We start from the raw sequence: 12,591 nt of genomic DNA on the forward strand, positions 1-12,591 counted from the left end.
TGTTTGTTTCCTAGAGTTCAATAATAGTTCTCTTTTGCAGAACACTAATTATATTTACTAAACCTGTTTATTCCAGATTCTCTGCCAGAATTATGCCTTTCCATATTTTTTACCTTTCCATGTGTTTTCAGAAACTAATAATAGCCTGTCAGTTCCTTTTCATTTTCCTCCCCTTGAAAGCAGTTGTCCCTGGAGCCTTTGTCCTTCTGTTCCTCACTGAGCTGGTTGCACTTTAAAATGTGACTCACACGTTAGAACTGGGTCTTTCCTCTACTGATAGTCCCTGGGAATTCTCATTGTCCTTTCCTTTTTGTTGGATACCCTGTCTTTTTTCCCCTTAGTTAATTTGATTTAATTATTTTGATTTAATCCTCTTGTAGATTCCAGAGATTGGTGAGTTTTTCTTGTATTTTTGCACATTTGAAAATATACACTTAATTACCTCGTTTGACTGGGTGTAGAATTCTGGATTGTCTTCAGAAAATGATCTCTATGGGTTAGGTCTTTTGAATAGCTTATATATGAAACCAACCTACCTTCCTTCCCTCCCCGCTACCCCAGCCCTGCATCACCCGCTCCTCTCTCTCTCATACCCATCAGTAATTAGGACTTACTCCTGGCCCTCTCTGCACTCAGGGATCACCCCTGGCAGGCTCAGGGGACAGTATCAGGTGCTGGGAATTGTCCCTGTGCCAGCCATGTGCAAGGCAAATGCCCTACCAGCTTTTCCATCAAACCAGCCCCTATATGAATGATTTTTTTAAATTAAAAAGGATTTTCAGTGAATAAAAGAAAATTTCTTTTGTGTATGACATTTCCAATTTTCCCTTACCACAATTACTTCTGGTACATGCTTCCCAATTCACAATTTGATGTTCTTATCCCCCAAACAGGCTTTTGTATTACATACAAATTATAAACCACACATACTGTTCTATGTATTGCTTTTCTTCTTGCCACACTGTATTTGGGAAATCCTTTTATTTAAATGATTACTATATACCATATTCTCAATAGCTTATAAATAGGACCTAACTCAGTCCTCAGAACATTGACAGCCCTGTGATATATATTCCTTTAATAGAAATTGAGGCAGAGAGAGGTTAAATACCTGTCCAAGGTCACAAAATTACTAAGTGTATGCATCAGGATTTGAATTTGTGTCATTTAGTTCTAGAATCTGTGTCTGCTTTCTCATAGTTTATGGCCATCCGTAGGAGATCCTGTAGTTTGCTTCTCCAGTTCTTTATTGAATGACATTTGAATTCTTTTTCAGTCTTTTGCTAGTATAAACAATGCTGCAGGAACGTGTATCCATGCATATATATGGATATAGATATATGTAAGCCCAATTGTAATGGTCACAATGAACTGTGGGTGTATATCAGTATATTTGATCCTCTATTTGAATAGTATTCCTCAATGTAAAATGCATGGCAGGTTTTTTTTTTTAACCTTCCTGATGTCTTTTGGGCTGGAGCAATAGCATAGCAGGTAGGGCGTTTGCCTTGCAAGTGGCCAACATGGCTGACCGGAGTTCTATTCCTCCGCCCCTCTCGGAGAGCCCGGCTAACTACTCAGAGTATCTAGTCCGCAGGGCAGGCCTATTTAATATGCCAAACACAGTAACAAGTCTTAAAATGGAGATGTTACTGGGCCTGCTTGAGCTCGAGCTTTTTTTTTTCCCCCTTAAATTTTTATTAGTGGAACACCATGAGGTACAGTTGTAGACTTACAAATTTTTGCGCTTGGGTTTCAGTTATACAATGATCGAACACCCATCCCTCCACCAGTGCCCATTCTCCCCCACCACCAATGATCCCAGTATTCCTCCCACCCCCCTCATCCCCCATCCCACCCTACCTCTGTGGCAGGGCATTCCCCTTTGTTATCTTTCTCCTTTGAGTGCTGTGGTTTGCAGAAGAGACATTGAGTGGCAGTCTTGTTCGGTCCATAGTCTACTCTCATCACGCATTTCCCATCTTGAGAGGAACCTCCCAAAACCCGTTATTTGGTGATTGAGCTCGAGCTTTTGATTTATTTATCTTATCTTCTATCAGTTCCATATCTGTAGCATAGTTGAGTTGCGACATTTTTATGTATGTATAAGAGTTAGATTTACACTTTGTAATAATTTTTAGCTTTTTATTTGACTTTATATTTTCATATATAAAATTTAGTCAAGCTTCTTTTATACTTTTGGGTCTTTAGTCATGTTAGGAAGGTTCTTTTCCATCCCAAGAAATAGTTACTTCATTATTTCATCTGGAGTACTTTTAATATTATTTTTATACTGTTTTTTCTCATGTTAGAAATTTTTATATGTTTGAAATTGATAAAGAATATGCAAGGTATAGGCTCAACACTTTGGTGCCCCTCCACACTGCCACCCCATTGAAAACTACCCTAGTGGTCTAAAGCCTTTTATAAGGTCATCTGATCAACTTTCCCACTAGTTAAGGAAGTGCCTTTTTCGTACTATTTAAATGATATTTCAAAAACAAGTGCTGGGGTCCTGGAACATAGCCCAAAGGGCTGGAGTACATGTCTGGCGTGCTTGAGTTCCCAAGTTCAGGTCCAAACGTTGCATGGCCCACAGGCACTATTAAATGTAGCTCTGGTGGCCCTGAATATTAACCAGTTGTGGCCCAGAGACTTGAATGCCACTAGAAAGACTCGAATAAAAATAAATAGAAACAAAGTTAAAAGTACATAAAGATAAATATTTCTTAACCTTCATTTTATTATGTTATTTTGTTGTTTTCCTAAAACTTAATTTACTATATAAATTGTAGAATTGCAACTTTAGCTTTTAAAAACCAAAATCAGGTCAGTAATTTGAGTCAGCTATAGAATGCATGTCTCACATGCATGAGACTGGGTTTGATTGGATCCCTGGCACTACCAAAAAAAAACTAGTATACCTCACAGTATTTTTATTGAGGAAATAAAATAATATAATGATTTGTTTATTAATTATTTTTCCAATGGAGACGTTACTGGGCCCGCTCGAGCAAATCGATGAACAACGGGAGGACAGTGACAGTGACATATTTATTAATAAAACTTCAGGGCCATTTTTTTTTTTTAGGCATTACCTTAATAAGATTATTTTACTTGGGGCTGCAGAGATAAGCACTTTGCATGCCGGCAAACATAGGTTTGATCCCTGGAAGCTCTTATGGTCCCTCGACCTTCCTGGAAGTGATCCCTGAGCACAGAGTAAGGAGTAAGCCCTGAGTACTTTTGCCACACCCCCAAAACAGAAGGGGGGGGGGAGATTGCTTACCTAAACCAGTGAAATGTAATTATATTTACTGATATTAACTTTAGTATTCTTCAATGTTTCTGTTGTTCTTAATACTGTTTTAGTATACTAAATCTATTCTTGGATTTTTAATATTACCAAAATAGGTAGTAATTCTCTTCCAAAAGAGGTAGGAATTCTGCACATCTTGTCATCTTTGCCTGCTTGTTTTTTAGTGTTTGTGAAGTTTAGTAATCTCATTAAATTTTGTACCCTGATGTTTGGGTACAAAATATTGGAGTAGAATGTAAATACTCTTGCATTTCATAGGTACTTACTCTAGTAATGATCCATTTCTACCCCCCATTCTAGTTTCTATACTTACAATTTTTCTGAGTGATTGTGTAAACTTATACTTCTAGCTCATAGTTATATAACAGTAATGATGGTTTTGTATGCATTAGAAGCATAGCTCTTTTGTTTTTCTACTTTTGAGAAGGTTCAGGTGTTTTCTTATAAATCCTTCCCTCATCCTGGACTTCAAGGGCCTTACCAGACTTTGCTACTGATTTAGATATCCAGTGTTGTGCGCTTGATAATAGATTTTCGATTCAATCATGAAATAAGGGATCCCTGTAAGTCTTGGAAATTTAAGGCCTTCACAAGAGTCACAGTCCTCCTGTTGTTCATCGATTTTCTCGAGCGGGCCCAGTAACGTCTCCATCATGAGACTTGTTGTTACTGTGTTTGGCATATCGAATACGTCACGGGGAGCTTGCCAGGCTCTGCCGTGCGGGCGAGATACTCTCGGTAGCTTGCCGGGCTCTCCGAGAGGGGTGGAGGAATCAAACTCGGGTCGGCCATGTTGGCTGCGTGCAAGGCAAACGCCCCACTGCTGTACTATCGTTCCAGCCCTTAAGGCCTTCATTCCTGTGAATTTATCTTCATTGTTTAACAGATAACTTTTGTTATCTTTCTGGAATTCCCATTGCTCAAATGGCTAGAGCTTTTCGGTTGATTTTCTCATATTCTCTTCTGTATTTTGTATCTATTTTTTCTGCTTTCTAGGAAATTATTTTGTCTTAAATTTGACTTTTTTTCTAATCCTTAAACTTTTGGGGAGATCCCTAAGATTTTTTTGAGAATTCTCTGCTCTTTAAATTTTGATAATATCTAATTCTTATTTCTCTGCAACTATTGATTATAGATTTTTAGTTAGGTTGTTTGTTGTAAGTTATTTGGCAAAAGGGAGTTAAGTTTATTTCTAGGGAGTGGAGTGAAAGGTGGATTATTGATTTGCCTCTTATAACCTTCTTCAGTTCTATTAGACATAGCCTTACTTCATATAACTGTTATGTTGTCCAGAAGTTCCTACTGATGTCAGTTCCTCGGTCTTAGTGGGATGACTTGCTTCTTGTGGTCTCCCCTTTTCATATCCTCTTTGTGTGCTAGAGTTCAGTTTTTAAGTTATACCACTTTCCTCTCTGCTTTCCACCACCCAAAGAATTCTTGCTAATCTCTTTGTCCTTTTGTATTTAGACTCCCACCCCCTCCTTTTTTACACTTTTTCTGTCAGTTTGGGATTTTAAAGGGAATAAAGAAAAATGGGTATGTTTAGTTCATGTATTAATGAAAAGTTCTGTAGTGATCCTCACAAAGCACATCTAGTATTTAAGCTAGACTCTCCCCCCCCCCCCCCCCCCCATTCTTAAATGCCAACCTTATTCTTCTTACAAGACCAAAGGGTGCGTAACCTGAGCTTTCCTTTTTTACCCTGGCTTCAGATGGACTCTTTCCTTTACACATGACCCCCCCAGTTTTTTTTATAATGATAACCTTCCTCTCCCACTCATCTTTGTCCTTTGCTCCTCCCCTCTTCCCTCCCTTACATTTTTTTTACTCTTTTCTTTCTCAATTCCATTCAGCCAGTGATTTTTAAGTTTCTTACATCTGTGTCTTCTGCAATATTGGTACTTCAGAGGATTCATTTTGGGAAGAGAGCATCCATTTTTTACTTGAGAAAGCTTTCTTTTCCTTCTCTGGTGAATTTGTTTTTTGTATGGCACAACCATATGCCCTTTCCTTGATAACTAGGCAGTTTAACTCTCTGACTATTTGATTGTTTGCTTTTCCCATTAGACCAGCATTTTAGGGGCTCATGGTAAAAGATGAGGGGCCTAGGCAGTAGGACAGTGAGGGAGGGTGCACAGGAAAGAGAGAAGGTCTGAGAGGCCCTTGAATTAGATGAGAAGGTCATTGGGAGCTAGAATGATCATTTGAGAAGTTTCTATTTTGTATTAACTATTTTGTGCTTACCTAAAGTAAGTACTTCCCTAAAGTAGAACACACATCTGACCATCTTTCCCTGCTCTGTACCCAAGGGTGAGAGGAGAAAAAAGGTAATCTCTTTCAGTTTGTGTCAAAAATGCTTAAAACATTTTCTTTCTTCCCTCTTTTATTTAATGATATAGTAGAGATTTTAGGAAGGAGGTGATATGAACTAGGAGTATGTAAGGGGTCATTGCCCTTGGGAATTGGAATTAAGCACTTAAACATTTCCATTACTTTCATATTTAGTGAGCTTTTTATTTAATCATGGGAAGTCTGAACATTTTGGAGAAATAGTTCTTAGTTTTCCCATTATTTTTGGAGAATTAAAAATAAATTCACAAAAATCTCTTCCTGCTTTTTTGTTGGAGAAACAATTTTTATAAAAACATAATTTTGAGTCAGAAGAATAAACATACAGTTATCCCTACAGAATGAGTCATTGAGGTGAACTATTCACTTCCCCCAGATTTCAGAAGGATCCTACCTGGTCAGAGACTGGAGACCGGTATCTGTTGAAACTCTTTAGAGATCATCTTTTTCATCAGGTGACTGAAGCGGGTGCTCCCTGGATTGACCTCAGTCATATCATTTCCTGTCTTAATAAGGTAATTTTGTATTCAGATTTTTATCTTTCAAGTTTTTGCAGCTTTTGTTGTAGTTTGTGGTTTTAATTTTAAAATTAGAGCATTTGGGGGTGCAGGATTGGGGCCACACCCAGCAGTGCTCAGGGTTTACTCCTGGTGCTGTGCTCAGGGATCACTCCTGGTGGTGCTTGGGGTGCCAGGGATTGAACCTAGGTTGGCCACGTACAAGGCAAGTGCCCTACTCACTGTCCAATCACTCTAGCCCTGTATCTAGATTTTTAATCTCATAATGTGCTCTGCAATGTGCAGCTTTGAATCTTCTCCAGATACCTAGACCGCATGAAACCAAGATGTGTCCTACTGCTGCTTCTGCAGTAGACATTAGTAATGATAAATGTATCTACTTATTAATTTCTAGAAAAGGATTTTGAACAACTACATGAATTTTTCTGGAATCTTTTGTTCTGTGTCATTTTATTATAAAATATCACGAAATGACTGCTTTCTCTTTTTTCTTTTGAATCTCTCTGGTCTTTATACAGCAAACATTTACACATTATTTTTAAAATGGCACATTTACATTTTGTTACACCAAATGAGTAAGAAAAGGATTTGTTTTTAAATATTTTTTATAAATATGTTTTAGTTAGTATTGTAAGTCTTGCATGTTAATTTATTGTTAGCTATGGATAAATAAATCAAGAATTATTACGTTAAGCACAGAACTGGTAAATCTGTAGGCTAACCGCTTTTAAATGGTGTGGTAAATAATCTAGTAGCTCGAATACAAATTTATTTGAAAAGTGGGCTTTGGGTCTTTTAAGTACCTGAAGAGATACAATTTTACAGAGAAAGTAACAGGCTTGTCTCATTAATTAATTGGAATTTCAAATGGAAATTAGAATGTATCTCCAGAAAATTAATTTTCATCTTTATATATAGCTTTTAAAAAATATCTAAATCAGGGGTCAGCGATCTGTCATCTATAAACTCCATCCATTCTTTTTTGTTGTTGTGCAGCCTGTGGTTTATAATAGTTTTAATATTCTTAAAAGAATGTGGGAACAAAAAACAAAAACAAGAAAAAAATAATATGTGACAGACTGTGTGTAGCTCTGAAACTTCCTTTGAAGAAAACATTTGCAGACTACTGATTTAAATTGTCCCTTAATTGCAAGAATAGTTCCTGTGGTGAATATGCCTACTCTAGCACGTGATTTTGATTCTGATATGCTAACCTTTTAGGGGAAATGTGGTATTTTTCTTTTTATGTACTACTTTGCCTTGATTTTTAATTTTCCTAAAATTCTTTAGTTTCTACATAATTTTTTAGTTTCCAATAATGAACATTAGAACATGACAAAATTATATGTACTATTTAATCCAGTGTATGTGTGATTAGTTCAGTATATATTTATTCATCCTTTTCCCTTATTGTTGTCTTGGGAACAGGGAATAATTTTAGCAGACTTTAGAAAGTAATACTCATAGTATTAAAAACACTGGTTATTAAAAATGTGTAAAAGTAGTATACACTGACCAGATTATATTGAAGTAAGCCGTGGAGTAAGCCCTGAGTACAGCCAGGTATGGTCCCAAAACAAAAACAAGCAAACAAACGACAAACAAATTTTTCCTGCCAAATACTCCTAGATATGTAATAATCATGAACTGTTACTTACACAAGCAGAAATTCCAAAACTAATGTTTGATAACATATTTAAAATGTAATTGAAATAGCAAACCTCTCTGTTGATTGCTGAAAAGTCCGTACAGCTTATAAATCATTGTTGTCTGATATCTTTTGACTTGAAGGTTTTACCAAGAACCTCCCTCTCCGACTACCTCACATACAGGGGTGCATCTTGGATAGCCTTTGGAAAGCAGTTTGTCCATCACATTAAGCTATTAAATTTTTCATACATTTTGTTTGGGGAGCCACACCCTGCGGTGCTCAGAGCTTTCTCCTGCCTCTGCACTCGGGAATTACTCCTGGCCAGCTCTGGGGACCCTAAGGGATGCCAAGGATCAAACCCAGGCCGGCTGCATGCAAGGCGAGCGCTTTACCTGCTGTACTTTTGTTCCAGCCCCAGATTTCTTAAGCTTTTTGATTCATTATTTATGCTTTTAAGTACTTCTAAGGAAGTAATTCTACAGAAGGAAAAAAATGCCATGTCAGTAAGTGGTTATCTTCCTTTCTGTAACCAAAATAGTTTCAAATTTCTGGGGACATTGGGGAACTGTGGAGTATTAACTGAAAGAAATATGATGTAAACAAGTATTAAGCAAGAAAGATAGGTAGGACATGAACATAGGGTTGTGCTGTGATAGGCATACAAGTTGCAAACATCTGATTGGTTGCATAAAGTACTTGGTTATATCTAGAGGAAATATGATAAAAATTTTCCAAATGCATGTCATTATCACAAATGTTCTTATAAAGGAGTAGGTAATGTCACGTTTCCAAATGAAGTTCTTACTTTGCGTATCTGTCTCTTTCAGTTGGATGCTGGTGTGCCAGAAAAAATCAGCCTCATATCCAGAGATGAGAAGAGTGTGCTTGTGGTGACTTACAGTGACTTAAAACGCTGCTTTGAAAATACTTTTCAAGAACTGATTGCAGCTGCAAATGGTCAGTTGTAGTGTTTGCTTTAAAGAAACAAAAAGAGAAGCAGAAAGAGAGAAGCATGCTAGCCATGGCTGAAGAAGTTAACCAGTAGCAAGTTGCACTACAGCGAACTGTTCCATCATCTCATTTCACATTTGGGAAACAAACAGAAGATGCGCAAAGCTGCTTGCACTTCAGTCAGGTACACTGTTACTGCAAGGAAGAATGTTTCGCTTAGCCCAGTACTGTGGCTGCCGTGGGGGCCAGATCTGTGAAGAATTTAGATTACGGAGCAACAGTAGGTGATAATGTTCCAGCTTTCATTTTTTCCACTTGTATATGCACTAATTTTTTAATTTTTTATGACATTTTTTCTGATTTTTGAACTTTGCCACATTGTATACTTACTAAGGGGAACTCTTTGCAAGGACATTTTTTGGGGGAAACAATGCCGGCAGCATTTTTGTCACTGGGGTTTGCAGAATATGCTCTTTTGGAGATGGGTTGCCCTGAGTAACATAACGGACCAGGTAAATAATTTCATAGAAGTACAGTATCTTGTATAACTCTTAAAAGAGTATTGTATGCAAGCTCTGTATGTCACCCTCTGTTAGTTCAAATTGAAAGTTTGGCTTTTGATTTGTTTTCCAGAACACACACAGAGAAATATCAGTGACTTGTTGGCTCTGACTTCCCTCATTGATTGATTTAAATCCTTCTCGGTAGGCTTGGGTAAACAGAAATGGAAGGAGCACAAAGAGCTGTTTGCTCCAGGTGCACATGGAACCTTTTTTTCTTTTTCCAAAAAGAGGTGTTTCCCTAGTGAGATACATTTACATTTATGCAACATTTTTTCAGAAGAAGAATTGTTTAAAGGCCTGAAGTGCAGGGTTTGTATTGCTTTAGGTTATTTTCAGTTTGCTTTCTGTATAAAGTTCTGTTCTTTAAACCACAGCTTTATTATGGTACTTTACACTGGATACAGACACAGAGACACTGTTCAGAAGATGAAATAAACACAGCAGTGGTCTGGCATCAAGAGCTTTCTGAAGTTTTACAGCCTGAATCTGGAGGGATAACAATCTGCTGTGCCTTTGCAGTCACTGCTTAGCCCAAAGTAATAGTACTTTTGATATTAACTTAAACTATGTGGGATATTCCGGAATAAGTCAATCTCAAAGGTGTGGAATTTTCCTCCTCTTAACTTTCTTAATATTTGGACGTGCAGTTGTCGCCAAACCTGGGTATTCATGGAATTTCTAGTTAATGAAATACCTATACTTTGATACTGAAGACTGCCAAATACATAGGAATTTTTTTCTTAAAAAAACAAAAACAAAAAACAAAACAAAAAACCAGTAATGAAGACTCTATCTCCTTTCCCAGCACTGAATGTTTTACTAGCACTGGGTGCTCACCCTGCAACTATGAAGAAAATGTGGAAACGCAAAAGGTCAGGAAAGACTTCCAAGCACTTGCAACTGATGTTACAGTCTTCAATTTTAATAATTATACATATTTGTAGTTTTCAGAGAAGTTTTTAACATTTCTCTGCCCACTTTTTATAAGCTTTAAGATGATTTTTTCTGCCTTGAGATTTGCATCAAGAAAAAGCACCTCTCTTCACCTGAAAGCTTTGAAGACCAGAGACAGGACACGCTTTACACGTTTTGACAGGCGTGTTTGAGTCCACGTTTCGTAGCATCAGTTGTTAAGTTAAAAAAGAAAATCAATTACTGCATTTGATTTGGATGGATTTTTTTTTAAAAAGCATAATGTTCAATATTCCAAGGATAATTAACATTTGCCACCATAATGTTCTTTTTTATGTGAAAGGAACAAGAACTTGGAGACATTAACATGCAAAAGTCTTTTACCATTAGCTCATGTATTTGAGGAAGAGCAGCTGTCTTTTTATATGTTTTTTGACAAATCATATTGTAATTCTTTTGTACAAAAAAGAAATACTTGTATTCTAGAAGAAATATGAAATGCTTAATTTATAAGCGGGCTGGAGATTTTTTCCAATATTGTTTTCTTTGAAAATGAAAGGGGATCATCTATTTTAGTTTTGGGGTCTGGGAACTTTATGAAAATTTAATTTGTGGACCAACGTTTTGTGAAAGCTAAGGAAGGGCAGGGGTAAAATAGGGCTTGAATTTCTCCTTCTGTATAGACCAGCGAACTTCCTCTGCAAGGCAGGTTCAAATCACAAACCCAGAATGTTTGCATCACAAATGCTAGTTTGCTTCAATCCCTAGTAACCTCAGGACTTGGTTTGAATATAAAGGTAGACAGCTGATACGTTTTTCTTGAGTAAATATTGTCAGCCAGAAAACAGTTGGGGTCAGGTAATACATATTTTTTTAAGCTTTGTTTTATATTTATTTTTCATTTAGTTTTTATTGGGAATGGTTTTCGATAGAACTCAGTTCTGCTTAGGTGTTTTTTAGGGGAGCCCTCTTTTCTGTATGTAATTCCATTTAAGAGGTTGTCTGAATGTTAGTCTTTTTAATTCATGGGAAGATTTTAATACCCGAGTAGAGTCAAATTAAGGCTGTAAACTTCCGTATCTTCCTGTTCTGACAGATCAAAGCACAGAAAGGACAACTCTTGAAATCATGTCACATTGGTCATTTCAATTTTTTGTACCTATTCAATTCTATTAGTGCATTTACATCATTGTAAATATTTTTGAGGGTACCTTTTTGCTTTTGACCTTGGTTTTGTGATTTGAATGTCAACAACTTCCCTAAAAAGCACCAGTATGTTAAATTCTAATGTCCTGATCCCAACATGGGTTATTCATCTTTAATCCTGTTTTCAGTCTCTATGTGTACAGCAGTATTTTTAATAAAGAATTACAGAGAGAAACTTGTCCTTTCTTTGTACCAGTTAACAGATGCTGTTTGTCTTATAATAAGGATTTAAAGGCTAAATATTTACTGTGTGCTTTGGAGAGATTTTGAGTCTTTGGATGAAATGATGGAAATATTTATCAAATATCAATTAAATGCCTGCTTATGCGGATTTTTTTTTTTTGAGACAGTAGAATTACGGAGATGAGTACCTGTTACTTAAAAAATGTAAAGTTATGCCCCACGATGACAGTGTGGTTTAAGTCCTTTTCTGCAAGGAGAGGGAGTGGTACATACTGGTCTTTGATTCAGCACTTCTTTAATGCACTTTCTAGGTGAAGGGTGTCTTCCCTTCCCCTCTTCTTACCTAGAAACATTCAGAATATAAAGGTAAAGATGTGGCCAAATGTTAACAATTGTTGCATCTAGGCATACTTGATTGTTTTATGGTTTTCATTTGAAATGAGTTGAGAAAACAATATAGTACATCATGGAAGGTGATAAAAAAAATTTGAGACATAAGTGAAGGGTAACTAGTTGCTTCCTCTGAGGAAGGAGGGATTCTTTTCTGAAGGAACTGACAAGCTGCTCCTTGAAAAGAAGACAGTGGATTTGGAAGGAAATCAAAATGACCATTGAAGGTTCAAGGGAAAGAAGGAAGGGAAGCCTAGAATATTTAGAATAGAATATTTAACTTAAAATATTTTAGGCTTAAATTTCTTCGAAAACATTTAAAATCAAACATATATTTGTATATATGCACATAGATAGCTAGAGATAGGTGGATGGATGTTTATGCCACACCCTTTGGTGCTCAGGACTTACTCCCGGCTCTGCACTCAGGGATCATTCCTGGTGGGGCCTAGAGGAACATACAGCGTGCTGGTAGCAAGTTGGGTCAAATGTGTGCAAAACAAGCACCCTACCTCTGTACTAGCCAAGTCTCAGAAAATATTTTAAATC

The 12,591-nt window shown here is 36.9% G+C and overlaps 1 protein-coding gene across 6 annotated transcripts in view; it reads left to right on the forward strand.

The window, feature by feature from the left end:
• The window catches only part of PAN3 (poly(A) specific ribonuclease subunit PAN3), a 133,768-nt gene extending 122,124 nt beyond the window's left edge, over nucleotides 1–11,644 (forward strand). For 5 of the 6 annotated variants that reach the window (XM_056109674.1, XM_056109675.1, XM_056109676.1 and 2 more), the window contains 2 exons: nucleotides 6,045–6,183; nucleotides 8,665–11,644. In XM_056109674.1, the coding sequence (XP_055965649.1) occupies nucleotides 6,045–6,183; nucleotides 8,665–8,805 (280 nt within the window). In that variant the 3' untranslated portion in view covers nucleotides 8,806–11,644. The remainder of the gene's footprint in view (nucleotides 1–6,044; nucleotides 6,184–8,664) is intronic. The other variant, XR_008791745.1, reaches the window with a different exon arrangement.
• The last annotated feature ends 947 nt before the right edge of the window (nucleotides 11,645–12,591 follow it).

Source organism: Sorex fumeus, unplaced genomic scaffold (assembly GCF_029834395.1).
Source record: "Sorex fumeus unplaced genomic scaffold, SorFum_2.1 ptg000008l, whole genome shotgun sequence".
NCBI classification, from domain to species: domain Eukaryota; kingdom Metazoa; phylum Chordata; class Mammalia; order Eulipotyphla; family Soricidae; genus Sorex; species Sorex fumeus.